Source organism: Haemorhous mexicanus, chromosome 3 (assembly GCF_027477595.1).
Source record: "Haemorhous mexicanus isolate bHaeMex1 chromosome 3, bHaeMex1.pri, whole genome shotgun sequence".
Classification (NCBI taxonomy): Eukaryota; Metazoa; Chordata; class Aves; order Passeriformes; family Fringillidae; genus Haemorhous; species Haemorhous mexicanus.
In genome coordinates this window covers 9,266,261-9,291,409 of record NC_082343.1, presented here as the reverse complement: position 1 = coordinate 9,291,409, position 25,149 = coordinate 9,266,261, and the positions used below count along the sequence as shown (strand labels likewise).

Below are 25,149 nucleotides of genomic sequence, written 5' to 3'. Positions count from 1 at the left end.
AACCTGACACACACTGTTGTGCCTGGCAGTACAGTGTGCTGTATACAAATGAGGAAGCATGCTAGAAGGAAAATAAAAGGAGCAGGCAGGATGTTCAGAGGAGATATCCTGCAGGAAACTGCACGTAAATCCTGATGAGAAAAGTAGAAAACAATGCAAGGATAGAGTACTAACAGAAGAACTTCTCTATATCTTATGTCTCAGTGGCCATCCCTGTAAAGCTGCAACCTCATGGCCCTATCTGCACACTAGGCACATCAGGAGAAACATTTCCTGGGAGTTAATGAGCACATACCCAAAGCTTAGAGGAAGTCTAGCTCTGGTCTCCTGCAGCAAAGTCACACATTGCAGGTGGATTCTGGTTGCTGTAAAGGTCCTGGGAAAACTGGCAAGTGAAATCCCAGTGATAGACTCCACTTGTTTCCTAAAGAGTGGTCTTTGATCAGCCCACAGGCTGTGAAAGGGGTCCTTGGCAAAGAAAAAATGTGTGGAAAAAGGGTAAGCAAAGGTGGAAGCTCGCACTGTAGTGGCAGAGACTGTCCTGGCTTCCTTAGGAGAGTTCCTGTGTGAACTATGGTGACTTGAAAACAGGACTAGGAGCTGCACTGTGCAACCCTACAAAACGTCAGCTCAGAGACCGAAAACTTAGCAAATTTAAGTACTGTGCTACCATACCTCAGGTTCTGAGATCTTCAGAGATTTGGGAAAGGGGAAGGCAAAAAGAGAAGGAGAATGCTGCAGTTGGAAGTGTGCAGCAGCAGGCAGAGGCAAGGAGCAATCCCTAGAAAAAGGGAAGCAGAAGGGAAGGCAGCAGAAGCCTGTGGAAGCTATGATGGTGCAGAGGAAGCAGAGAGACTTAGTGGCACACTAAAATTGTGGTGTTGACAGAGACTGTATACCTGTGAGATGGGGCAGAGTGGCAGCTCCTCACCTGCACTTCAGGGATAGGGGATCACCTGAGGCAGAAGGCACCAGGAGCCCCTACCTCCAGCTCCCTGAGGTCACAGGGGGCACTGCTGACAGGTCTGCTCCTCAGCTGGGCATCACCCAGACACTTGGCTGTCAGGCCCCATGTCCCACTGAGGACCTCTCCACAGAGCTCAGTGCTTGGGACAGGCTGGTGGGGGTGTGCTGGGATCATGGTGACTTTGTTCCTCTCTTATTCCTGCCTTTTTCTCTCCCGTCTGTCTGTCTGTCCGTCCGTTCGTCTGTCTGTTTCTCTGCAGGCGTTTCTTTGAGGGAGTCTCTCATTCTGGTTCCCAGACTGAGATCGGCAGTCTGCACAGCCAGAAAGGGCAGGATCAAGAGTCGGGCAGCCCTGTGAGTTACACCTCCACCACCACCTCCTGCCCCTTTCCCTCCCCAGCTAGCCCAGCACCCCCACAGCGCCCACGCTCTGAGACCACAGCTCCTGGCAGCACCTGCCTGGGGCTGCTCCTTTCCTTCTTTCCTCCTCTTTTTCCCAGCACAGGCAGGCAGGTAGCGATGGGGGACATCCTCTGGGGCCGGTCCCAGAGATGCCCGACTCCCCTGTGGGAGCTTGTGTTTTGTGAGGCCAGACATGGGTCACTGGCAGCTGCCCTGCACAGAGTGCTCCACCCTGCTCTGACCCCACTCCATGTCCCCCAGGGCGAGGCAGACAAGCGGAAGCCAGGAGCACAGCGATCGCAGGAAGAGCAAGGAACGGAGGTCCCTGCAGTGGTGAGTCCAGGCTGTGGGATGTGGAGCTCTTTCAAACCCCAGCTTGCTTTCTGGAGTACCAGGGATGCCCAACAGGCTGGGAGCAGGGCTAGGAAGACAAGTAGATTGTGCTGGAGAGCAGGAAGAGTTGAAGGAGTGTAAGGGTCTGCAGGACAAGCAGCCCAGCCCTCCCAAGACCCTGCAGCCTTGGCTCTCCAGGAGGGCCACCAGGCCTCTCTTGATGATGGGCACCCATGGGTGCAGGGTTGCTCCTTGTTGGAGCTTGGAGAGCAGTGTGTGTGAAGTGACTCTGTGTGGCCCTCAGGAGCTGACATCAGAGGAGTCATCATCCCGGCTGACCCCCACAGAGGTTGCCATGAGGGAGGGCAGCATGGACAGACTGGCCCAGCTGGGCTCTGGGAGCAAAGCCGAGCTCCCCAGTGCTGTGTCCCCCAGGTAAGGCAGCTGTGTGCCCCCTCCCAGGGCTGAGCGAGCTCACCCTGGCTCCCTGAGCTGAGTAGGTGTTGGAGATGAGATTTCCTCAACAGTTTTGCCTCTCCTGCTTCTCCTTCACAGCAAGGCAGAGAGCAAGCAGCTGTGGCGTCCCCGCAGCACCTCCGTGAAGGACCGCCAGAGCTCAAAGGTACAAGGTGGCCGTGCCAGCAGCCTGGACAGTGAGAGCTCTCCAGACTCATGGCATAACACCCAGGTGAGCCCACTTGGAGGTTTCTCATCCAAGAGCTGCCAGGCCTTCAGCCATTGGTGGTGTCCACGGAGGCTGACTGGGGCTAACCTTTGTGGTGATGGTGTCCCAGGTGCCTCGAAAGTCTGTTTACGATCAGCTGAACCAGATCCTGGTCTCAGACGAGCAGCTCCCCGAGAGCATCGTACTGGTGAATGTCGCTGAGTGGCAGGGGCAGGTGAGTAGGTGTGGTGGGAGCTGGATGCATGCAGGCAGCTGTAAGGAGGGTGGATTCTCCCAGTCATAGCAGGGCATCCTAGGGAAACTGGCACAAGCTGTGCCCTTCTCTCCCCCAGTGTGGCACTCCCTTCAGGGCGACAATGCATTTACAGGGTGCTGAGTCATACACAAGAGTCAGGTGTGTCTTCTCCATCACACAGCATCACTGGATCCTCAAAACGTGATGTCCTGATCAGTCCCAGAAAGGCTGGCTAACAGACTGTGCCTTAGGCTCTCACTGTTTGGTCCTGGCTCCCAGGAACCCCATGAGTCAGAGCTTTGTTGGATTCCCTGGCAAAGAGCTCCTTTCTTCTGCGGGCTTGAGGCCCTGGGAAGCAGCAGAGGTATTTCCCACTGAGAGATGGAAGAGTGTCACCTGCCACTCCCAGGGAGCATTAACTCCATCATCAGAGCAGGGTGGGGTGTGAGGACAGGCCCAGTCCCTGACAAACACTTGCCTCCCCCATACCTGGAGCTCTAAAGCCAAAGATGAGCAAGGAAATGCACATGTGTGCAAACATGCAGTTAGATAAAACACCTGTGAGACCCCTTCAGGATCCTGCAGCTACATCTGGCATCCAGAAATGGTGCTGGAAAATTTTGAGACAGAAGAAGAGGCTTAGTGAAAGGTGGTGAAGTCTTGACTCAGGCCATGCATTCGTGGCTTGTTCCACTTGTCCTGGATGGGGAAAAAAGGGTCAGTGCCCACTACAAAACCAGCACCCTTGTCCATCTTGACTGCTTATTTTACTGCTGTTGAACTGCATGCAGACACCTGAAGAGACTGAAGGATTTTGGAGTGCCACAGTGGGAGAGAGCAAGAAGAGGGAATGAGCAGAGGCAGAGTGAGCCTAGAGCAGGGCCCTGCTATGGGATGGCAGAACTTAAATCAAGAATCCCTGGACCAAACTGCTTATTTCAAGGAACACAGCCTGGTTCTTGGGACAGTTTTGCCCTTGCCATGGCAAGGGTGGTGACTGCTGTGCTCAAAGGTTAGGGCAAGGGGCTGGCTGGTCCCTAGAGCACAGCTGGGAGGAGCAGGGATGCTCTGGATGCAGCTGTGAGTCACCTGGTGGTTTCAGCCTCCCTGAATGGCAGAGGTGGGGACAGGTGTCCCAGCTGTAACCCGGAGGGCACGGGGCTCAGGGTAGGCATAGGCTGGTGCTGGCCAGCATAGCCATGCTTCCAGGGTGCCTTAACCTGAGCTCTCTGCATTGGCAGTACGTGAGTGAGCAGCTCCAGGCGCACAAGCAGTTGGTTGTATCCACCTGCTCCGTGGCAGACATCCAGGCAGCCTTCAACACCACTGTCTCCCGCATCCAGCGATAGTGAGTACAGCTTGGGCTCAGCCTGGTGGCGCTGGATGGGTTCGGAGAAGGTCTGGGTACGGCCCTGGCTCCCCAGGGCTTGTTAGGACCCTTTGGGGTTTTGGGCACTACTACAGAAACAGATGTACACCCTGGGGAGAGCGGGGGGCTCCCAGTACTGCTTTTGCCCATGTCAGTGCACAGCAAGCTGGATATTTCCAGCAGTGGGTTTTTGTCAGTGGCCTGGCAGATATGTCCCTTGGCCCACCTGCTGAGCCACTGCACATCCTTCAGGGTCTCCTTTTCCTCTCTCTTTGGCAGCTGTAACTGTAACTCCCATATGCCTCCCCCGGTGAAGGTGGTGGTGGCAGGGGACCAGAGCTACCTGAGTGTTGTCCTCCGTTTCTTTGTGGAGCAACTGGCCAGCAAGACGCCCGACTGGCTCAACTACCTTCGCTTCCTGCTCGTACCACTGGGTGAGAGCCACGAGGAGCCCAGCCCCAGGGCTGTCCTCTCCCACCTCCCCGGACTCTGCTGCCTGAAGCCAACACTGCCTTCTCCCCTGCAGGCTCTCACCCTCTGGCCAAGTACCTGGCCTCGGTGGATAACAAATACAGCACTCTCTTCCTGGACACAGCATGGCGGGAGCTGTTCAGCAGGGCTGAGCCTCCCACCGCAGGTGAGGAGTGGGGCAGGCTGGCATCAGCAGTGCTCTGAGGGAGAGCCCAGCTGCCATCGAGGTCCTCATGGCTCTTTGTGCCCGCAGACACTGTGGACATAGCAGGCCGTGTTGCCCAGTTCATCGCTGGAGCCAGCCTCTCTCACCAGCTGCCCATCTCCGAGGCCATGCTGACCTACAAGCAGAAGAGGTGAGCGTGGCCCTAAGGTGCCTGTCCTCCCTCATGCGGCCCGGGTCTGGGATGTGCCCAGGACAGGAATGAGGGACACGGGACGAGTGAGGCCCTGCGTTCCAGTGACAAGCAGCATGGTGCTGAGGGGAGCTGGGCTCCCACAGTGAGAGGCCCGCAGCACCATTCCCTGCCACCTCCCAGTGTGCTTGGCCCCTCCAGTAGCTGTGACTGTGACAGCCCCAATGGTGGGACCAGCTGCCAGGGCTGGGATGGGCTGGGTGGGGCTGCAAGCTGGTACTGTGCTGTCCGGGGGTTGATGCTCGTGTTCCAGCTGCACTCTCACCTCTCCCTTCTCTTGGTTTCTGGCACCCAAGGAAGAGAAGTCTCTATTTTGATTTTTATATCAGGTATTGGCTTGTGCTTGCTGTGCCGCTGCCTGGCCCCTCCCTGCCTTTCCCCATGTGCGTCCATCCATCCCTCTTGCTGTGCAGAGGAGCCGTGACCCCACAGAGGGGCAGGGCTGCCCTCCCGCATGCAAGCCCCTTCCCAGCACTGGAGGGGACAACTCCTCGCCTCCTTGTGTAATGTGCCCTGTGCTGCCATGTTGGGGACAGGGGGTCTCATGGGAGGGAGGGCAGAGGAGATGGTCCTAGTGGGTGTGAGCCAGCACTGATCCCTGCGAGTGCAGGGCTGCCTGGGCACAAGGTCAGTAGTCACATAGCAATTGGTGCTCAGCACACCTGGACCCTGACCAGACTCTCTTCCTTCTGCAGCCCCGACGAGGACTCCTGCCAGAAGTTTGTCCCCTTTGTGGGGGTGAGTGAGTTGAGGGGCCAGCAGGGGCTGAGGGGAGAGGTGCAGTGCACAGTCCTGCTGATGCTGGGTATCCTCTGGTTTCTCCTTGCAGGTGGTGAAGGTGGGCCTGGTGGAGCAGTCTTTCAGTGCCTCCGGTGAGTCCCTGGGAATGCCCAGCTCTCTTTTCCACAGGCAGGAGGCTCTTGTTAGTGTCTCAAACCCACACTTTTCCTCTCCAGTGGATTCGGATGATGCCACAGTCTGCACCCCCTCTCTGCTGGGCTCAGCACCAGCTGCCAGTATAGCTGTTCCCTACGGCAAGGAGACCATCTGCACCCCGCCACCCTCTCCGTCCGTCTGCAGCAGCCTCTCAGGTGCTGGGTAAGGAAACGAGGCCTCCTCAGCCTGAGGCAGTGGGGGGAGAGGAGCAGGGGCACCACCTGTGTGCTGCATGTGCTGCCCCTGTTGCCCAGGTCTCCGAGCCCTGGTGTGGAGGTGATGGGCCTGCAGGTGGACTACTGGACAACACAAGGGCTGGACAGGAAGAAGGAGGGTGACAAGCGGGAGACGGGTATCAAGAACACCCTCAAGAGCAACTTCCGCTCGCTCCAGGTCAGCCGCATCCCCAGCACAGGAGAGCTGGTGTCCCCCAGCACCATGGCCATGACCGTGGTCACCAAGGAGAAAAACAAGAAAGGTAACCAAGACCACTCTGGGGTGCTCTTTGCCTGTGGGGCCACAGTCCTCTGTGGAGAAGGGTGGGGGAGTCTGCAGGAGGGCAGGGCTGAGATGTGGCCCAGCAGGGGTCAGTCAATGCACTGGGGCAGGGGCTCCCACTTAGGGCCAGGTGGGGACATCCTAACATTGATCCTGTCTGGCCTTGGTCCTCAGTGATGTTCCTGAGCAAGAAACCAAAAGAAAAAGACTTGGAACCCAAAAGCCAAGTCATTGAAGGGATCACACGCCTCATCTGCACAGCCAAGCACCAGAACACCATGTTGCGAGGTGAGGGCAGGTGCCAGCCCCTTGGGGCTGTAGTGGGACAGACCAGGCAGCACAGGCTGGCTGTGGTAGGGCTGTGCCTCACTGCACCCTCTCCTCTCAGTCTCCATAGATGGGGTGGAGTGGAACGATGTGAAGTTTTTCCAGCTGGCAGCACAGTGGCCAACACACGTCAAGTACCTCCCTGTGGGCATCTTCGGCTACTCGAAGAGTGTGTGAGACATTGGAGCATCCCTGGAATGGAGCTGCAGTGGGTTGCAGGAGACAGGGAGATGGACATGCTCTTGTCCCCATCTTCTGCAGACCAGTCCCTGCCTGCTCAGTGGGAGGGGATATTAAACGTGCACCCTGTGGGCCAAGACCCGTGAAGGTGAGGCCAGTGAGACCGGGTCCATGCACCCTCCAACACCAGCCAGGACACCATGCCATCTGCCTCCCATGTCCCCCAACAGCAGCCTGGGACAGGGGTTGGCAGCAGCCAGCAGGGCCCCAGGATGGGCTCTGGGCCCCACTCTCCACAGATGCACCTGCCAGGCCAGCCCTGTAGCCAGCCAGGGTCCCAGCTGGGCTGGACCCCGGCAGGTTCCCCAGTGCTGCAGCCAGCCAGACTGCTCTGTGCAGGGGCAGGTGCTGAGCAGGGCCCACCACCCCTGTACCACCCTTGCCAGCCCCACTGCCAGCCTTGCACTGTTGTGCTGGCCCTGCCCTCTGCAGCACAGCCTCAGCAGCTTTTCCAGTCCCCCTGCAGCCCTGCTGCTGAGGCTGTCCTCTTCATCTCCCCATCCCTTCCCAAACAGCCCTACCCCAGGGTGCTGCCAGCTGGAGGTGTGGGGTGAGGGCACCTGAGTTTTTTTTTTACAAGATTCTATTTTTTTTAAATTTATTGTATGGTTACTTTTCGGGATTAATTTTAATAAATTAATGCTGTTACCATTATGGCAGGGGGTGTGTGTGTGCACCCTCATGTCTGAGGGCATGACTCAGCACAGCTGGGAGAGAACAAATTCAGGCAGGGTGCAGCTACTACCACCACTCCAGCAAGCACAACTGCCAGGGCTGCTTGAGCACACAGGGGTATAGCCTGGCCACACTTCCAGCCATGGACAAGCTGAGCTCCCCAAAAGACTACACGGTGGGACTGGGTGGAGCTTGGCTCATTTATTTAAATAAAACTCTCACGTGTTTAGGAAGAGGGAGACTGGATTCAACCTGAGTTCTCCCAGCCAGGTCCTCATCTACCTGAATGTGGAAAAAGTCTGTCTCCTTTCAGCAGAGGCCAGGCTTGCTGCTGTCTTGATCTCTACAGTATGGAAGGCAACCTGTGGCTGGACCTGAGAAGTGGGGAGTGTTGTGGATTCAGTAGAGATGTATTCCAAGATATGAGGCCTCCCCTCCTGGCGCCGGAGGTAGCCCTGGTTCAGCAGGTGCAGGATGCAGGACAGCACGTCCACGCTGTGGCAGCAGAAGCTCAGGAACTGCACCCCTGGGCCCAGCTCGCCCTTCTGACAGGCATCGATCACCTAGGGCAGCAAGGGAGCCCCAGTGCAGTGGCTGCAGCCCCCAGGCAGCCCCTGTGCTCCCTGTGACCCCTCCCCCCCATACCCTGAACACCAGGTTGTCGATGTGCAGCTGCTTCTCCCCCTTTAAGATGCGGGTGATGAGGCAGCACAGGACGTTCCTCTTCCTTTCCAGGGCGCTCACCTCGGCCCTCTCTGTCCGCAGGTACCTCTGCTGGGGCAGCAGCCTCAGCTGGCGGCCGGAGCTCTGCGCCAGGGCTGCCTGGTTCAGCCGCAGTGCACCTGCAGCCAGCACCCAACCCGGGCTCAGCCAAGCTTGAGCTGGGCCCCGAAGGAGCCCCAGGAGACACGTGTGCCTGGGGGACCCAAGCTGGGCCTCCTGTGGCTGCCGGCACTGCTGGCCTCCCCAGCCCTGTCCCCCACATGTGGCCCCAAGCCACAGCCATGAGGCACACAGCCCCTGGCCCAGCCTGAGCCCACACACCGACCGAGACCCACCCACCCACCCAGGCTGACCCAGGCCCTGTGCATGGCTCCGAGCCCCACCCCACACATCACCCCCAGCCCTACACTGCCCTCAGACCCCACCCTGACATGCACACCTGTGCCCCCAGCACCAACACGTGGACCAAGCCCCCTCACCAGCCCTACAAGCCCTGCACCCCTAAGCCCAGCACCCCCTCGGGGTTCAGGCCAGCCCCTCCCCTGGGTGCCCCAGCCCCACACTCACCCCCTGGAGTGCAGCTCCCCACCAGGACGCCCTGGCCGTGGGTCAGCGGTGTCAGCGCGTGGTGCACCAGGTCAGCAGGGAGCCCCGTAGCCTGCAGCAAGGCCTCCACAGCCACCTCCTGCAGCACGGGGTGCGAGGGCAATGGCCAAGGCTCACTGGCCACAGGCCCTGCCTAAGAACGGGGTCCCGTGCCCCAAACACTGCTGGAGACCCCACCAGAAGGGAAGGAAGGACACGGCCCTGCCACGCTCCAGCCTCCACCGTGGCTCCAGCCCCTACCTGGGCGCTGTTGAAGCACAGCAGGATGTACATCTGCAGCGTGGACACGTGCAGAACGCAGTCTCCAAACTGCAGCTCGGCGTGGCCCAGCCACGTCCACTGCAGCCGACGGGGCTTCATGCACTCCCAGCCCAGCTGGCTCTGGCCTGCCAGGGACAGTGTCAGGGACAGGGACCAGCCCTGCCAGGCACTCCCAGCCCACCACCACTTGTGCCTGAGCTGCCCTCGAGGGTGTGGGCACACTCCTGGCCACAGCACTCACTCTGCCGGCAGAAGTCAGCAAACTCATCCAGTGGGGAGCTCAGCAGCGCTGGGAAAAGCCTCCCAGGGTTATCCATGTAACAGAGCGGGGAAACAGGCCAGCAGCGCGGGGACAGGGCCAGCACCTTCACCTCTGGCACGTCTGCCACCGCAGCTGTTCCCAGCACCTGGGCACAGGGGCACGAGGGCAGCTCAAGTCAGGCTCTGGGATCCCACAAAAAAAGCCGGTGGCCCCTGGCATCCCCATGGCCCCATCCCTCTCACCTCGTCCGGGCCCGTGTCCAGCTCCAGCAGCTGCTTATCCTGCTCCTGCAGCCGGAAGAGGCAGAACTGCCGCTGGAGCTCCTCCGACTCGGCCAAGTTGCTCAGCATGTCTTGGGGAAAGCAGCTGGGGAAGCACAGCCCGATCTGCTCCACGATGCCTTCTTCCAGCCAGGATGGCCCTTGTGTCAGGAGCCGGTCCCCCAGGTAGTGCCTGCCATGGCCACCAGCTTCAGTCAGAGCTGGGCCCGAGCCCTGTGGCCATCAGCCACCCACCGAGAGACAGCCACAGGTCCGAGCCCGGCCTCACCCCACGGCACACGGGCCTCTCCCTGTCCCCAGCAGGGAATGTGATTCCCCACGGGTCCTCTACACTCCATGATCCCGTAAAAGCAAAGCGGGAGCACCGCTGCCACTGCAGGCCAAGCTCCCCCAGCACACCAGGCCACACTGCAGCAGCAGGCCCCTGGCTCTGGGGAGACACAGCAGCCTCACCTGTAGAAGTATTCAAAGGTGTGGGCAAACTCCAGGCCGCTGAAGACGACGAAGGGCTCCAGGAACTGCTGCAGCCGCTCCAGAGACCCCGTGCTGCCCGCAGCCCTGCGGAGCTCCTGGATCTGCACATCGAGGTAGCGGGCAAACTGCTCACTCACCTGCAAGGGACAGGGCTGGCTGCAGACAGGACTCACCGGGTGCCCACAGGGCTGGGCTGGGGGAATGGCCCTGCAGGGAGCAGCCGGGAAACTCTGGCACTGCCAGGCAGGGGCTGAGGGTGCCCAGGCACCAGCCCAAGGCTAGAGCGTGCCAGGGCCGGGACCACGCTGGGATGAGCACCATGCACCTGAGCTGGGCACCACCCAGGGTGCCAAGGCAGGGCTCTGTGGCTCAGGGGGGAACAGGACACCACCCACCCAGAGCTTGCCCCAGTGCCCTGGGCGAGGGCAGCCCCCCAACCCCTGCCCAGGGCACGGCACCGGGGCTGCGCTCCCTCAACTCACATGCAGGGTGGTCAGGAAGGAGAGCTGCAGCAAAGCCCCCGCAAAGCCCTGGCCCAGGGCCAGCACAAAGGCGGCCTGCTGCCCGAAGAGCTCCTCGGTGGCCCCGCGCAGGCGCTGGTACAGCCAGCAGTAGCGCTCCGCAAGGTCCGGCGCCTGCCCCGCCGCCTCCAGGAACCGCTGCACCTGCGGGAGCAGTGCAAGGGCTGAGCCCCAGCAGGATGTGCCCCTCGGAACATCCCCGGCCCTGCCCTGCCAGCACCAGCTGCCCGGCTCCCCGGGACTCGGGGCCCTGCTGCTGCTGCTGCTGCGGGGCTGCCAAGGTGGGAGCGCAGCTCTGAGGGCTGGCCAGGGGCTGTGGGGGCACTACGGAGACACAGCAGCAGCCCAGCAGGAATAACAGCCCGACACCGGACCTGTCTCCTGGCCTGGCTGACACTCGAGCCACGCCAGGGAGGCAAGTGCAGCAGGGCTGTCCCCATATCGCTCCAGGCTCTGTGGAGGCCAGGTACAGCCCTGTGCCTTCCCCATGCTCCCAGGGCACTGCCAGACCCCACTCCCTGCTCCAACCACCCAAGGAAGGTCCCACACCCCCCCCCCCCAATCAGCCCTCCAAGCTCTACCTGCTGCTGTACCACACCACGCCAGCACTGCGAGATTCCCCACTGGCCTCTCGACTTCTCCACCACCACCTTTGCAGTCCTGGCCGGCACCTCCTTGTTCTTCCCCTCCTTCCCACCTGCCAAGGGTCAACCTCAGGCTCAGAATGGCTCCCTGGGCAGACCCCACACACTGACCTGCCAGAGCAGGGCTGAGGCATGGCCACTGCTGGGGCATGACCACAAGCCTTCCCCAGCTCAGGAGCCTCTGTGCCATAGGATGCTCCCCAGAGGAGCCCCATGGCCACAGTCTGGCATTCTGGAGCAGCCCCAGGGCAGGGCAGCCCCTGGCTCACCAGCTGCTCGGGTCTCCTCTGGCTCGGGGCCGCCGGGGTCCACGTGCACCAGGAGCTGGGTCAGGCGCCGCACGCAGGAACCAAAGGCAGCTCTGCGTCCTGGGGCACGGCGGGGCAGCTCCACGCTCTCCAGGTACTCACTCAGCAGCCAGGCCAGGGCACTGACACCATCAGGGTCTGTGAGGCCAACCAGACTCAGAGCCGGGTGCCTCTGCCCGGGGCACAGCTCGGCTGGGTCCCGGAGAGCGCAGGCTACCTGGGCTGGTGATGCTCTGCACCAAGGGGTTCACCAGGGCCTCCCAGAACGTCCTGCCCAGTGCCCGGGCTGCCTCGTCGTTGGGAAGGAAGCGGTTGGCAAAGCTCTGCTCGTGCTGCAGCGCCCGGTTCAGTCTGCAACAGCGAGTGGGCAGCGCTCGGTGCCAAGGGCTGGAGAACCCCCATGGGAAAGCAGAGCGCAGTGCTGGCTCCCTGCTCTGCCCTTTGCCAAGGCACGATGGCTCACTGGCCCCACTAGCCCCCAGCAGCCAGGGAGGGCCCCTTGCTGTCTCTGGAGCCTGACCCCAATGGCCCTTGGGGCCCTTGCAGCCCCTGCCAAATGGGGGCTGTGCAGTGCCTGGCCAACCTCTGTCAGGACGTGCCAGCCCCTGGGGGGACCAGCATCCTGCTCTAGGGAGTTAGCCCAGCTTAAACCCAGGCGACCCCAAGGTGGCCCTGGCCAGTAAGAACCACTGGTGGCCAGGAAGGAGCAAGGGCCCCTCCCATCCAGGTGGCACAGCCAGCTGCTCCTTTCCCAGCCCTGCAGTCCCCTCACAGGCTGCCTGCCATGTCCCGCCCAGGCTCTGGGACACCAGGGATGCGATGCCACAGCCAGGACACCACTCACCTGCCAAAGAGCTGCAGCAGCCGCCCCCGGTCTCGGCAGATCTCCTGGCTCCAGGCATGAGCCCGAGCAGTGCAGGAGAGGAACGTCCGCCGGCACAGCTGCTCCCTGAAGATGGGCCAGAAGGTGGGCTTGGGACCCAGCACCTCGATGCCACGCACACGTGTGTCAATGCCACCCTAGGGGACAGCGGGACCCTCAGTTCCTCGGCTCAGCCCCGACGCCCCACAGTGCCCACTGCCAGGCCCAGCCCCTGCTCCCCTACCTGCTGGCACCGCTTCACCCGGATCTGGATGACAGGCCAGAAGCGGGTCATGTTCTCCAGCAGGATCACTCTGCTGTCCGAGGGCAGGATGGTCACCTGCACGGAGGTACTGAGCCCTCAGCATGCCAGGCAGCCCAAGGAGGCTCCCACAGCGCAGCTCCTGCCATTCCCACCTCCCCAGGCCTCACACCACGGCCAAACCTGAACGGGGCACAGCAAGGAGCAGCCTGCCACTCCCACGGGGACTCACCGCATTGAGCTCCGTCCTGATGGTGGCAGGGCTGTCCCCGCCCAGCACCACCACCCGCGATGGCATATAGCTGGAGTCCTCGCTGGCCACCAGCATGCTCAGCTCCCTGCAGCACAGCAAACACCGGGCTGCCCAGACATCCCCGCCTTCCTGCCCCGGCCCCGGTGGCACCACGCCCTGCCGGCCACATCCTGCTGGCCCCAGGACAGAGCCACGGTGGCAGGGCTGTCACAGATCCCCAAAGCCCTCTCCTCCACACTGCCCTGCCGGCCCAGCCCCACCTGATCACCACTCCACACTGCATGTGCACAGTGATGAAGTGGGAGCCCGTGCTGCCGTTCGACTCCCAGTAGGTCCTGGGGTTCCTGTCCATGAGCTTGCTGGCCTGGTGCGAGTTGGAAGAGACCTGCACCTTCTCCCAGCACTTGTCCTCCTTCACCTCCATGCTGGAGCCTGTGGGCAGAGCACATGGAGCTTCCAGCCACCAAGCCTGGGGTCAGCTGCCCCCGCCTGCACTCACCTTGGCACAGGTTGTGCAGGAAGACATCACAGAAGGGGATGCTGATGGGCTGGTGGCTCCGGCGATGCTCCTCAATCTGTCCCAGCACCAGCTGTAGGGTGGGGCAAGGCTCTTACCAGTGGCCCCAGGTCCTCCTCCCCTCAGCCCTCGCAGGGCTGTGCCAGGCAGAGAGCACAAGGCCGTCCCTCGGCAGCAGGGACAGCCTGATGCCCCCAGACCCAAATCCCCAGCACAGCTGTGCCTCCCCAGGCCCACCTGGATGCAGCCAGCCAAGATGCTGCTTGTCAGCTTCTTGTAGAGGCTGGCGTACTTCTCACACTCCATCACCAGCTCCAGCAGGGCCGGCGCCAACGACGGCACCGTGCTGTGCTTTTCCAGAGCCTTGGACAGAGCCTCGTGGGTGCCCACGTGGCACATCACCACCACACAGTCCTTGCTGGCACTGCCCAGGCGGTGCAGGAAGCCAACAACCTCCTGCAGCACCTACCGAGACACAGCCTTGAGCAGACAGGGCACTGATGGCAACTCCCCATGGCCTCCCAGCAGCCAGAGCTGCAGCTCCATTCTCCTCATCCCAGCCCACCAGCACCCACCAGAGCCTGGCCAGGCACAGCCAGACTGGGCATGTGGCCACCAGCACACGGACACGGCCAGGACAGCCAGTCCCCACCTCTCCCAGGGCCTCGGACACAAGGCCAGGCTGCCACCAGCGGGGCCCGGCTTGCCCAGCCCGGCTGAGGCACAGCCAGCACAGCCACCCTGCCTGTCACGAGTCCCAGGGCCCCCTCACCTCCCAGCTGCTGCTGTGGGTGATCAGGAGGGACACACAGGGCTCCACAACCTCATGCCAGGGCAGCACATCCTCCTGGTAACTGTCCAGGAACTTGTTCAGGATCCTGGGTGACAGAAGGGGCCTGCTCAGGCCGGGGCACTGGGACAGCAGTGCTACAGGCAGCCCTGTGTCCCTGCCCCACCTGGAAGGCACCTCTCAGCGACTGGGAACCGAGGCTCCCCTGGCACCTTGCATGCCCCACCAGCACCCAGGCATGTCCTCTGCTGCCCCTGCATGTTCCCACCAGCACCCAGGCACAGCTGCTGTGGCCCCACGTGGCCCTGTGCACCAGGACACACCAACTGGCACCGGCCTACGTGCTGGGGTGAGCCTGCCCCCAGTGAAGAACACCCCCACCAGGACCCACAAACATGCACTGGGTCTCCCCGCCATGACTCCCAGCACTCACACACCTCAAGAGGGGGTCCCAGACCCTCCTCAGTCACCCTGCACCCACCTGAGGATGCTCAGGCTCACGGCCTTCTCTGTCCCCAGCAGCTCCAAGCTGCGCAGCAACAGCCTGAAGCAGCTCTGGTCCTGCAGCAGCTGGGCCACCTGGCCAGGGGGAACGGGGCCTTGGCTGCACAGCTGCCGCTCCAGGGCCACCACCACCTCCTTGGACAGGATGCCATCGTCCAGGCCACCCAGCAGCATCTGCACGCCCTTCGGGTCCAGCAGGACCTCTCTGCCTGCCATGACAAGGACACGTGAGCCCAGCCCAGGCACTCCCTCCAGCGGCAGCAGCCCCTCAGGGTGCTCTGCCCCGTCGGGCCAGGCAGCCCTGCCCATGGCACCCGCGGGGCCGTGGCACGGGCAGGGTGGGCAGGGCGGTACCTGCTGCCTCCAGGCCCAGGGGCAGCCCGTGCTCTGCCAGGCGATTGATGGCGCTGAGGGCCAGCACTGCCTGGGAGCAGCCACTGCTCTGCCCGGCCCTCCAGCAGCTCTGCAGCACCGCCAGGAGATCGCAGCTCGCCAGCTGCTCCGCCAGGCCCCGGTGCCCATCCATCAGCATGTTCACCACCAGCAGGCCGTTCTGCACCCCTGAGGAGCCCCTGCAGGGACACAGCCGTGCCACTCTCCTCCCCCAGGCACAGAGCCTCCCCTGCACCCACAAGCCACCTGCCCGCCCTGCCCGCCCTTCCCCCTGCAGATTCCCCCCAACCACAGCCGCTCTCCACGCTCTGCCCCTACCCTGGGACCCTCTGCATGGTGCTCAGGGCAGCAGGGATGCTACTCAGCAGGCTGGCAGAGCCCTTGCTGGAGGCAGAGCCAATGCTGGCAAAGATCTCCCGCATCATCTGAGCGTCGCCGTGGTTCCAGGGCAAGCACTTCCCACCGGCACCTCCCGGCTCGGCGTCCGCAGCTCCCACCAGCACCTTCAGCGCCTGCAAGGACGAGAGCAGCGCACGGGGCAGCGGCCCCTCCACCCTGCCCGGGCAGCCCGCGCTGCCCTGCCCACCCCGGCGTGCCCCGGGCACTCACCGCCAGCCCGGCCTGCTGCACCAGGGCAGAGCAGCCGTGCTGCTGCATGCAGGCCAGCACGGCCCGCACGCCACCCTCCGTGGCAAAGGGCACTCGCCACTCGTACCGGGCCAGCAGCACGGCCAGCAGCCGCAGCGTCACCGCCACCAGCGCCTTCTCCGCTACCTCCCTGTTCAGCAGCTCCACTGACACCTGCACCAGCTTCTCCCTGCATGGCACAGGACACCTCAGGCAGAGCCTCCTTGGGCCCTGACAGCCACCTCCTCCCTGCCCACGCTGCAGCTGGGACAGCCCTGCCAGCGAGCCTGCCTGGGACAAAGGGACACAAAATCCACCCTTCCTCTCGCATATACCACCCTCCACACTCCCTCTGCCACCTCCCGCCCATCCAGCTCAGCACCGTCCCCCACCCTGCCCACAGGGCCCTCCCCCGGCAGCAGGAAGGGTGTGCAGCACCCCAGCACTCACCCAGCACTCCCAATGCCCAGCCCGCCCTGGGCTGTGCCCGCTTGCTGCTCCAACTTGGGCTCCTCCTCCAGCATCTCCAGGATGTGCTTGAGCCCAGCTAAGCGCAGCCCCACCGCTGAGCTGCTGCTCTGGATCACGTCCACCACAGCTGAAACCTTGGCCAGCGAGCCGCTCTCACTCAGCCCCTTGGAGCTGCCCAGTGCTGGCCAGAGGGACGGAGCCGTCAGGGCAGCGGTGACACCTCCAGCGGCTCCCAGGGTGCCACACAGCCACACACCCAGCACCCACAGGCACCCCCACCTCAGGCAGCCCTGGCTGCGTGGCCCCCATGCCCTGACCAGAGCCCTCCCCTGTGGAGGCAGCAGTGCCACTGCCAGCACCGTGCCTGTGCCCCAGCGTGTGGCAGGACATTACCTTGGCTCTGCTCCTCCGTCACCTCTGGCAAGAACAGCCCTTCCCTCTCCAAGAGCTCGCTGAACAGCTGGGAATCCGACTTCACTGCCACGCCGCGGCCTTGGGGCGGCCCTGGGGCTGCACAAAGGTCTCCCTCCGCTGCCTTGGCCATCGTGCCCTCAGGGCCGGTGCTCCTGTCACCCTCTGAGGACACTGCAGGGCTCCCTCCACCATCCTGCTCTGCTCCCCTCCCGAGAAAGTGTCTGGCGTAGACACGGGAGCCACGCAGGTCACGCAGAGAGCTGCCCTGGCACCGCTGCTCCAGGACCTGCAGCACCTTCTGGGCCAGCTCCGCAGGTACCGACAGCTGCATCAGGGCTTCTTCATCCACCTCCGACAGCCACACCCATGGGGACAAATTAACCTCGGGCTCACCATGCACCCCACGCCCCATGTGGCGGCCACTGGCACCACGGACAGAAAGGCTGCACCGCCAGAGCTGCCCAGGGCCACTCCCCACTGCCACCCTCCCTGCCTGTCCCCAGCCCAACTCCCACCAGCCCACACCTCCCACCCGTGCTCACCACCCAACTGCAACTGGCAGAATGACCCCACGGCCCTGCCTTGCCTGCCCAAACCTTGCTGGACTGTCACTCTTCAGTCAGGGGACACTGCCTTTCCTCTCATCTCCACTCACTGCTCCGCTGGGCCAAGCTCTCCAAGCTTTCACCATCGCCACTCACCCTCCCATTTCTGCCCTGTTCAGGCTGGCCCTGCACAGCTCACACTTGCCATCTCCTCTGGGCCTGCTCCCTTCCCTAATGCTCCCTTTGCTCCTCTCTCCCATTTCCCTGCTGCAGGCACTGGCCCCTACCTGCTCTCCCAGGTGCTGCTGGATGAGACCCGTGATCTCTTTCTGCTCCTGTGCTTCCAGCTTCCTCACAAAGAAGAGCAGCTCCCACCACTCGGCACGGCTCAGGGTGTCTGCAGCCTTGGGCAGCCGCTGCCCCAGGTAAGGCAGGGAGTACAGCCCCCCCAAGGGCTTGCACAGGAATGGCTGTGGAACTGCAGAGGAGCAGAGCAAGGAAGGGCACTGTCAGCTCAGCCAACTCCCCCATCCTCTGCTACACACTCCTTATTCCCAAGGGAAAGAACTCATGCAGGGCAGAAGAGGTCCCCACCATACCATACCTTGCCAGGAGAAAGGAAGGTGACAGGAGGGTAGTGGGAGAGTTGGAACATGCTCAAAGGAGACTGATGGGCTGCTCACCTGCTCTCGGTCTGTGGTTTCGTGTCAGGGTGCTCACCTTCTTCTGGCCCTCCAGCTCCTTTTGTTCTGAAGGGCCAATGATCTCGACCATGTGCCAGTGAACCCAGTAGGTACAGCCTAGAGCTTGCCAGTACACCTGAGGAGAGCCCAGCACACATCCAGCTTACTGAAGGCAAACCCAACCCCACCATCCCCATGCAAGGCTGCACAGAGAGCAGACAAGCCCCTTGGCAGCGATACCTGCACCGGGGGCATGCCGTCATTGCTGCGGCGGAAGTCGCCCTCGTCGCCGGCGCTGACCTGCTCGTAGTCCTCGAGCATGCGCACCCTCATGCCACTCACCAGCGTGGCCTGCACGTACTCCACGTAGCTGCTGCGGCTCGGGAAGGCCGAGCGCGTCTTGAAGGCCACAGGCTCCTTTGCTGGGCACGTGGGGGCTGCTTGGGCAGCAGTGCTGGCCGGGGGCTTGTGCTGGAAGATGGAGCGGGCAGGGCGAGGCTGCAGGTCCCGCTGGGGCAGCGGCTCTGCCTTGTGCCTGTGGCTCCAGCCCATCACGTGCACCAGCTCCGAGATGAGGTTTGCCATGGCCATGCTGAACTCAAATTCCTGCTTCACACGGCTCCTCTCCTCAGGGACAGGGCTGGGCACAGCACAGCCCTGCTGCTCCTCTCCCTGCTCCACGCCGCTGCTCAGCTTGTCCAGGAGAGAAGTCACACACAGGTAGCGCTTCACCAGGACAAACAGCTGCTTCCCAGGGATCTGCAACAAGCACAGCTCTCACACTCAGCCTGCAGAGCACCTCCAGCCCCCAGCTCTCTAAGACACCAGCTCATTCCCAGCCAGGCTCCCGTGAGAGCTCCGGACCAGCTGGCAGCAGCAGAGACCTCTCAGCCCACCCTCCCCTCCCTGCTCGCAGACCAGGCTCTCCAGGCGCCTCTGCACCAGCCCCAGCCTCTCACCAGGCCCAGGCCCTGTCCCAGCTCTCCCAACAGCCAGTCCTGCTCACCTGCCCGCCTTCAACTCCCCTCTTGTCCCACACAAGGGTGCCAGCCCTGGTCCCCCGCTCCCGCCCCTCCTGGCCCCTCACGCCCCGCAGGCCCAGCGCTGCTGGCGGGTCTGTCACCACCTGTGGGAGGTGAATCCCCTCGAAGGACATGCAGTGCTCTGCAGAGGACGTGATCTCAGCAAACAGCTCCAGCAAGGTGCAGCGACTGTCAAAGTCCATGTGCTGCTCAATGCCATCCTGCTGGCTCAGGGACAGCAGCACATAGGCCCAGATTCCTGCAACAACAACAACAACTCTTCAGGCCCCAGAAAGACAACCCACACCCACCCTCTCTGCCAGAGACAGAGCTGCAGGGAAGGAACAGCTTTGCTGCTCGGTGTCACCTGATCCACGTTCTGTCCCTTCCTCTGGAGTGGCAACGTTTTGCTCCACGGTGTATTATTTCTACCCCTAACACTGAGAGGTGTGTTATTTCTACCCCTAACACTGAGAGATTCTCACAAAGCAGCCACCCCAAATAACTGATTCCAGAACAGGATCCCAGGGAAGAAAATAAGTCAAGTTTTAACCTGAATCAGCCCCTCATCTGCCCCACTTCAGAGCTGCATGAACTCAGGCACAAGGACAGGGAAAGCCAGATCTCCTGTGGGATACATCACAACCAGCAACCTTCCAGCTGCACCCAAGCCTCATCAGGCACTTCCAAGCCATGGCAGCCCCTCCGAAATGAGAGAACTGGGTGAGGACCAGCCTCTACCCACCAGGGTTGTGTCAAGCCCTTTGGCACTGGCCTTCATTGCAAGGCTACATGGAAGGAGATTGTCTGTTCCTCTAAGTGTATCCAAGCAAGGACCTTTTCACTGCAAAAAGTCAAAGTAAGAAGGAAGCCATAAACAAGAGCATAAAGAATCACAAACCTGACTGACAAATGCTAATGGATGCAGTGAGGAGAAACAAATCTGGTCAGTCATAACAATTAGTAAGGACATCTGGACAACAATTAGTAAGGACATCTGGCATGTGAGAATGATTATTTTTCAGTAAGATTATCTGATTAATTGGAATTGGCAAGGAACACAAAAGGGGGTGCAGAGAAAGGGCTATAAAAGGTGCCAGCCATGTTTAAACCACAGCTGGTCAGTGTGTTTTTCTGACAGTCCCGTACCTGATTGACAGAGTTTGTCCTACTTTCTTATTGAATCTTTACTAAGTCTGGCTCTACCCTGTATGTGTGCTGCCAAGACCTCGTGCCAGCTGCTGGTGAGACCTGCACAAGTGGCATTTGGTACCATGAACTGGAGCCTTACTGGGGCTGTGGGAGCCCTGTGGAATCAGTCAGGGGAGAGAGTGACAGTTGGAGGTGCCATCACTCTCTGGATCAAACCACAGATTTGAGCTTGGAATGCCAGTTAGCAGGAAGACTGGTGTACAGCTGACCCAGATCAAATGACTCAGTTCTGATCAGGGCTGTAGGAGTCCCTGGCCTGACGTGACAGCTACTGGGGCAAGTGCAAGAGTGTCTCCAGTGCTAGTGCCTGGAGTTGGCAGGATCCTCGGTCATCAGCCACTGGGGAGAGAACAGTGTGTGTTCTGAAGAACAGCTGCTGCAAGGGAGGCAAGTGAGGAGATCAGCACCAGCACTGAAGCAGGACTGCAGTGCCTGGGGCCAGTGGGAAAGGGTGAGTGTATCTTTCCGAGCCTTGCTGTGCATGTAACTTTTTAGCAACACTTCATGCTGGAATAGCAAGGAGGAGGTCCTGGGTCCAGACCAAGGTATGAGGTGGGTGGGGGCTGGTGCTGGAAGTCCCAAGGGATGTGTGAATGTGGACTGTGGAACAAAAGTGCGACAGGTTTACTAGCAAACATCAGTCTTAACAAACTGATGAGCAGGGGGATCCCTGAGACTGGTGGAAGGGCTTGGATGCAGGCCCAGGTGCAGCAGAGAGAGGCCATGCTGGTACCCAAGAGATCCATGAATGTGTGTGTACTTGTAAACCTGGAAAATGCAGTGTGTGCTGGCAGGAGTAACCTTCTGTCTCTGCCAGACAAAGAGCAGGAGGGAACATGGCTGGCTTGTGTTTATGTGAGTGCTGTAAGTGTGTGCTGTCAGAGTCCTGCCTATGTCTGTGCTCCAGGATGGGCAATCATCTTTGCTACTGGTTAAACCTGCAAATGGGAAAGTGGCAGCTGCATCACCCAGCTTGAGAAACTCCAGATTCCCCAGGCTGGGCTCCAGCCGTGCAGCAGGAGAGATGCTGGGGCTGCTAGAGAAAACAGCCACCCTTTACATTCCTTCACACTCCTAAGAGTTAATCAGCATCCCAGCTCAGAAACCTGGCAGGGGAAAGACTTTCTAACTCCAAGAGCAGTCCAGACAACTGCAACCATGGAAGTCCAGAAGATCCCAACTGATTCTTCCCCTTTTGCCAAGAAGCCCCGAGACACGCTGCTTCCCAGGCACCTCACCCCTCCTGAAGGCCTGGCACCCCCAGCTGCCCAGCAAGCCCTCCTCAGTGGCACTGAGCAGAAGCAGCCCCCACCTGCATCGTGCGTCCCCAGAGCACGCAGCATCTCGCCGGCACCGCGGCGGATCCGCTGCTCCCTGTGGCACAGCATGGCCGTCAGCAGCTCCAGGGCTCCCGCCTCCCTGAAGGTGCCCGCCAGGGAGCCGATGCTGGCGTAGGCGCCCAGCACGTGCACCGTGCTCAGGATGGAGCACTCGGGGGTCCCGGCCTCGGCCACCTGGCGCCTGGCTCGCTGCACCAGGCTCCTGACATCGGCCTTCATCTCCAGCAGCGAGGCTTCGTCCAGCGAGGCTTGGTCCAGCGGGACGTCCACGGACAACGGCCTCGTCTGGCCCAGCAGCGCCGGGCAGCTGGCGCGGACCTCTTCTGCAGACATCCACAGGGAGATGTTCTCTGCCTTGGTGTCTCCAGAGGAGGCACTGCTGCCTCCCGCCGCTCTCTCTTCCGAGCTAACAATGCTCCACCGGACCAGGTATTCCGGCCGCTCGTCGTGGCCTCGCCGCTGCCGGAGCAGCTTCTCTGGGTGGGCCTGCAGCTTGGGCCCCAGCTGCACGAGCAGGGTGCCATCATGCTTCTCATTCACCATGGCAGCTGACGTGTCTGCAGAGACAGAGGGGAAGCAGAAGTTTGGGAAAGGTGGCTGAGGCATGCTATGACTAAAGATCCGTGTTCCTGTGTGTCACAGTGCTGGTGACATGGCAATGCAGCCATTAAAATGTGCTTTTGAACCAGCTGTACTCAAGGATAGTGCTGTACAACGCTAACATAGCAAGTATGAGATATGGTTCACTGTCTCCTTGGAAAGCCGTTTATATGGAGTTACACGATAACAGGGCAAAACACAGTGATTTCTGGACTGTCATAGAGACTGTGGGCACAGCAGGAATACGGACAGCAGTGCCCAGGAAGGGCAGCCTTCCCCAGGAAGCTCAGCTATAACACCTGGCTGTGTGCTGATGGAGCGAGCTACCCGAGCCAGGCAGAGCCCACACTCTGGATCAGGGGGCCAGTGCAAGTCTGCGCTGGAGGGCTCCGTGCACATCGCCCGGCCGGGACCGGGACACGGCGAGGGACAGGCCTGTGCCCGGGGCACATATGCTAAAGGCGGGCGGCACGGCACTGCCATCCCGTGGAGAGGGCTCGTGCGGGCCGGCCGCGCCAGCGGCAGCATCAAAGCTCCTTCCAGGCGCAGGCAAAGCAAGAGCTCGCCGGGCACCGAGCACCGGACCCGGCCCGACCCGGTTCGGCTGCCGCACCCCTTGCCTGATCGGACGGAGGCCGTGACCGAGGCCTCCCCTATACGGCCCAGGCCCGTCCCGGGTCGGCTCTGCTCGGGGCGCTCGCTGGCCGCGCTCGGCCCGCCGCCCTCCCTCCGCCGCGGGGCCGCGCCGGGGCCGCCGCGTTACCTCCGGCACCGATCCCACGCCGCTCCGGCCGCGGGCGCCTGCGCAGACCCCGCCCGACGGCGTCCGTGAGGGCTGGGCCTGGGCGGGCGGCAGCGGGAGTTCGGACGGGCGCTGCGGGACCGACCGGGGCAGCGCCGGGGACTGAATGAGGCACAGGGGGCACAGAGCGGCACTTGGGGCGCAGAGGGACGGGCAGAGTGGGACAGGGAAGGCGGCGAGGAAAGGACGCCGCAACGGCCGGCGGTAGAAGTGGGGCAAGGAAGCAGTGAGGCGCTACCGGGGCTGGGAGGAGCTGATGTCCGTGATTCGCAGCTTCCCATTCACCTTGGCTGGAAGCCACCTTCCCGTCTGCTTGCCTTCATTCCTCCACAAGCTGAGGGTGAGAGAAGAGCTCGGGTGTCCTACAGCTAGGTTTGACAGGATTGTGCCAATTGACCTCACCGGGTCACCCACCAACGTCAAACTCAAGCTAAGGCAGTCCACAGCCCCACATTCATCTCTCCCACCAATCTCACTCCTGCCAGGGACTGAACACAGAAGAACTTGACCCGTGGGAAGGTGAGGAAGGCCTTGTGCATAAAAGACATCAGTAATGCAACAGCAGTGGCATGAAAAATGCTTTATTTGCCCCGGGCATCACTCCACTGCTTTGACCCGTGGCAGGTTGACATAGCTTTTCATGGGGGGGAGAGGCTTGATCTTGCGCCCAGCCCAGCCACCTTTGCGGTGCCACAAGCCGGTGTGCGGGCGCTTGCCCAGCCAGCGGTTCCGCCCCGCCTTCCCGATCACCCGCTTGTTGTGATCCACGTTGGACACGCGGCCCACTGTGGCCACGCAGGTCTCCAGCACCTGGGGGACAGAGAAGAGCTGCAGCCCTCCCTGGGGGCACACAGTTGCGTGCCCAGGCAGACGAGCCAGGGACAGCACAGCTCCTTTACCTGCATGTGCCTTTTGGACGGCAGTTGCACAATGGCTGTCCCATTCACCTTCCGCAGCAGCACTCCACAAGTACCTGCAGAAAGCAAGAGAGGAGGCAGCTGCATTGAGCAGCCGGACAAAGTATCCCGCCCTGTGACAAGCACATCCCCATGCTGGTAACTCCCCAAAGCGCTGCTGTACTAAATACGGCACTTCTCAGTGAAGACAGAGCCTTGAGGAATTAACAAGGCAGAGCTGCCCCTGCTTTTCAGGAGGGACATGTTGCACTCTAACATGAGAAGAAGATGGCAACTCTTGGTCACTGGCCACCCAGAGCAGTGCCCCCCTGCCCTCCTCTCTACCTGTGCTCAGCCAAACCCCTGCAAAGAGTGGATTCCCTGTGTGGGGACATACCAGCTGCCCTGATGTACTGCGCTCCCTTCCCAGGGTGGCTCTCCAGGTTGCAGATCAGTGTGCCAACAGGCAGAGCCCCCAGTGGGTATGCATCCCCTTCGCTGGCTGACACTGGAAGACACAAGCTGACTAGTTGGGCAAGGAGCAGCTGACAAACCCTTGGCAAGACCGGCACAGCTGCCCCTGGCCCTGGCGTGCACCTGCCATCCTGCTAATGTGAGGCGAGTTCGTGATGCTGTTCCCTGGCTGCATGTTCTCCGTGGCAATGATCCAACGCTTGCGGTTGCCGCCGGCCACCAGGGCGATGTCAGCCGACCTGCGCGGAGAACCCGCGGCGGGTGAGCAGGGGGCCACGGCCGGCGCGACTGCCCGGGCCCGGGGCCGAGCCCGCACCCCGCACCCCGCACTCGCCTGCAAGGGTCGTATCGGACGCTGATGACCTTCTCGGTGAAGGGCTCCGGCGGGGCCCCCTCCTCGTAGCGCAGGCGCTGGAAGTCGATCATGCGGTAGCGCCGCTTGTGTCCCCCACCGATTCCCCGCACGCGGACGCGGCCTGCGGGACACGGGAGCGGCTGCAGGCGGGAACCCCCGCACCCAGCCGGCCCCGGCAGCCCGCCTGCGGCCGCCTTCCCGCCCGCCCACCTGTGTGGTCGCGGCCGCCCGTCTTCTTCATGCCCACGGGCCGCACGGTGTACTTGGCCCGGCACTTCCACAGCGGGTCGGTGGTGCAGCGCGGCGCCGAGCCGCCCAGCCCGCGACAGGCGGCAGGCGCCGACACCGGCCCCGGCAGCCAGGGCTGGGGGACGGGCGGCAGCGCCGGGGGCCGAGCCCGGCGGGGACCCGCCGACAGCAAGAGAGCACCGAAGGCGCGGCAGAGCCCCAGCGCCGCCATGGCCGCGGGAAGGCGCCGCCGGACGGGGCGGGGC

General features: G+C 61.9%; 3 protein-coding genes across 5 annotated transcripts in view; 1 reads left to right on the top strand and 2 right to left on the bottom strand.

The window, feature by feature from the left end:
• LOC132324544 (phosphofurin acidic cluster sorting protein 1-like) overlaps nt 1-7,532 on the top strand; it is a 54,883-nt gene extending 47,351 nt beyond the window's left edge. Inside the window, exons 10-24 of the mRNA XM_059840754.1 lie at nt 1,227-1,320; nt 1,630-1,701; nt 2,006-2,136; nt 2,257-2,389; nt 2,496-2,600; nt 3,863-3,969; nt 4,270-4,424; nt 4,517-4,627; nt 4,715-4,817; nt 5,573-5,615; nt 5,707-5,749; nt 5,834-5,975; nt 6,068-6,291; nt 6,486-6,599; nt 6,700-7,532. Of these exons, the coding sequence (XP_059696737.1) occupies nt 1,227-1,320; nt 1,630-1,701; nt 2,006-2,136; nt 2,257-2,389; nt 2,496-2,600; nt 3,863-3,969; nt 4,270-4,424; nt 4,517-4,627; nt 4,715-4,817; nt 5,573-5,615; nt 5,707-5,749; nt 5,834-5,975; nt 6,068-6,291; nt 6,486-6,599; nt 6,700-6,815 (1,693 nt within the window). The 3' untranslated portion in view covers nt 6,816-7,532. The remainder of the gene's footprint in view (nt 1-1,226; nt 1,321-1,629; nt 1,702-2,005; nt 2,137-2,256; nt 2,390-2,495; nt 2,601-3,862; nt 3,970-4,269; nt 4,425-4,516; nt 4,628-4,714; nt 4,818-5,572; nt 5,616-5,706; nt 5,750-5,833; nt 5,976-6,067; nt 6,292-6,485; nt 6,600-6,699) is intronic.
• Nucleotides 7,533-7,739: 207 nt separating this feature from the next.
• On the bottom strand, nt 7,740-23,034 carry LOC132324543 (cullin-9-like). 3 transcript variants are annotated; one of them, XM_059840753.1, is made up of 30 exons: nt 22,892-23,034; nt 21,501-22,085; nt 19,081-19,235; nt 18,195-18,713; nt 17,955-18,090; nt 17,559-17,749; nt 16,706-17,075; nt 16,292-16,493; nt 15,824-16,031; nt 15,533-15,726; nt 15,176-15,393; nt 14,799-15,030; nt 14,300-14,405; nt 13,765-13,992; nt 13,510-13,600; nt 13,271-13,442; nt 12,990-13,095; nt 12,740-12,835; nt 12,478-12,653; nt 11,851-11,984; nt 11,595-11,771; nt 11,263-11,378; nt 10,643-10,825; nt 10,140-10,297; nt 9,648-9,858; nt 9,385-9,550; nt 9,123-9,268; nt 8,844-8,961; nt 8,199-8,395; nt 7,740-8,116 (listed from the first exon to the last, which is right to left on the bottom strand). In XM_059840753.1, exons 2-30 carry the CDS (start codon nt 22,069-22,071, stop codon nt 7,832-7,834), a joined length of 5,862 nt encoding a protein of 1,953 aa, XP_059696736.1. In that variant the 5' UTR covers nt 22,072-22,085; nt 22,892-23,034; the 3' UTR covers nt 7,740-7,831. The 3 variants fall into 3 exon arrangements, with proteins under 3 accessions (XP_059696736.1, XP_059696735.1, XP_059696734.1); XM_059840752.1 differs by having other exon boundaries at nt 8,199-8,324; nt 22,892-23,012; XM_059840751.1 differs by lacking the exon at nt 12,740-12,835 and having other exon boundaries at nt 22,892-23,012.
• Nucleotides 23,035-23,495: 461 nt separating this feature from the next.
• On the bottom strand, nt 23,496-25,145 carry MRPL2 (mitochondrial ribosomal protein L2). The gene is made up of 6 exons (XM_059840756.1): nt 24,866-25,145; nt 24,635-24,776; nt 24,424-24,539; nt 24,224-24,334; nt 23,830-23,903; nt 23,496-23,740 (listed from the first exon to the last, which is right to left on the bottom strand). Exons 1-6 carry the CDS (start codon nt 25,113-25,115, stop codon nt 23,528-23,530), a joined length of 906 nt encoding a protein of 301 aa, XP_059696739.1. The 5' UTR covers nt 25,116-25,145; the 3' UTR covers nt 23,496-23,527.
• Nucleotides 25,146-25,149: the final 4 nt, after the last annotated feature.

What these genes read in the sequence shown, in the direction of transcription:
- LOC132324543 (XM_059840753.1), bottom strand. Translation starts at nt 22,071, where the DNA reads ATGGTGAATGAGAAGCATGATGGCACCCTGCTCGTGCAGCTGGGGCCC. An exon ending in CCCACAGCAGCAGCTGGGAG is followed by an intron (nt 13,993 to 14,299) that starts GTGAGGGGGCCC and finishes GTGTCTCGGTAG; the next exon opens with GTGCTGCAGGAGGTTGTTGG. An exon ending in GCAGAGCATCACCAGCCCAG is followed by an intron (nt 11,772 to 11,850) that starts GTAGCCTGCGCT and finishes TTGGCCTCACAG; the next exon opens with ACCCTGATGGTGTCAGTGCC.
- MRPL2 (XM_059840756.1), bottom strand. Translation starts at nt 25,115, where the DNA reads ATGGCGGCGCTGGGGCTCTGCCGCGCCTTCGGTGCTCTCTTGCTGTCG. An exon ending in TCACATTAGCAGGATGGCAG is followed by an intron (nt 24,335 to 24,423) that starts GTGCACGCCAGG and finishes TGTGTCTTCCAG; the next exon opens with TGTCAGCCAGCGAAGGGGAT. An exon ending in GCAGTACATCAGGGCAGCTG is followed by an intron (nt 23,904 to 24,223) that starts GTATGTCCCCAC and finishes TGCTTTCTGCAG; the next exon opens with GTACTTGTGGAGTGCTGCTG.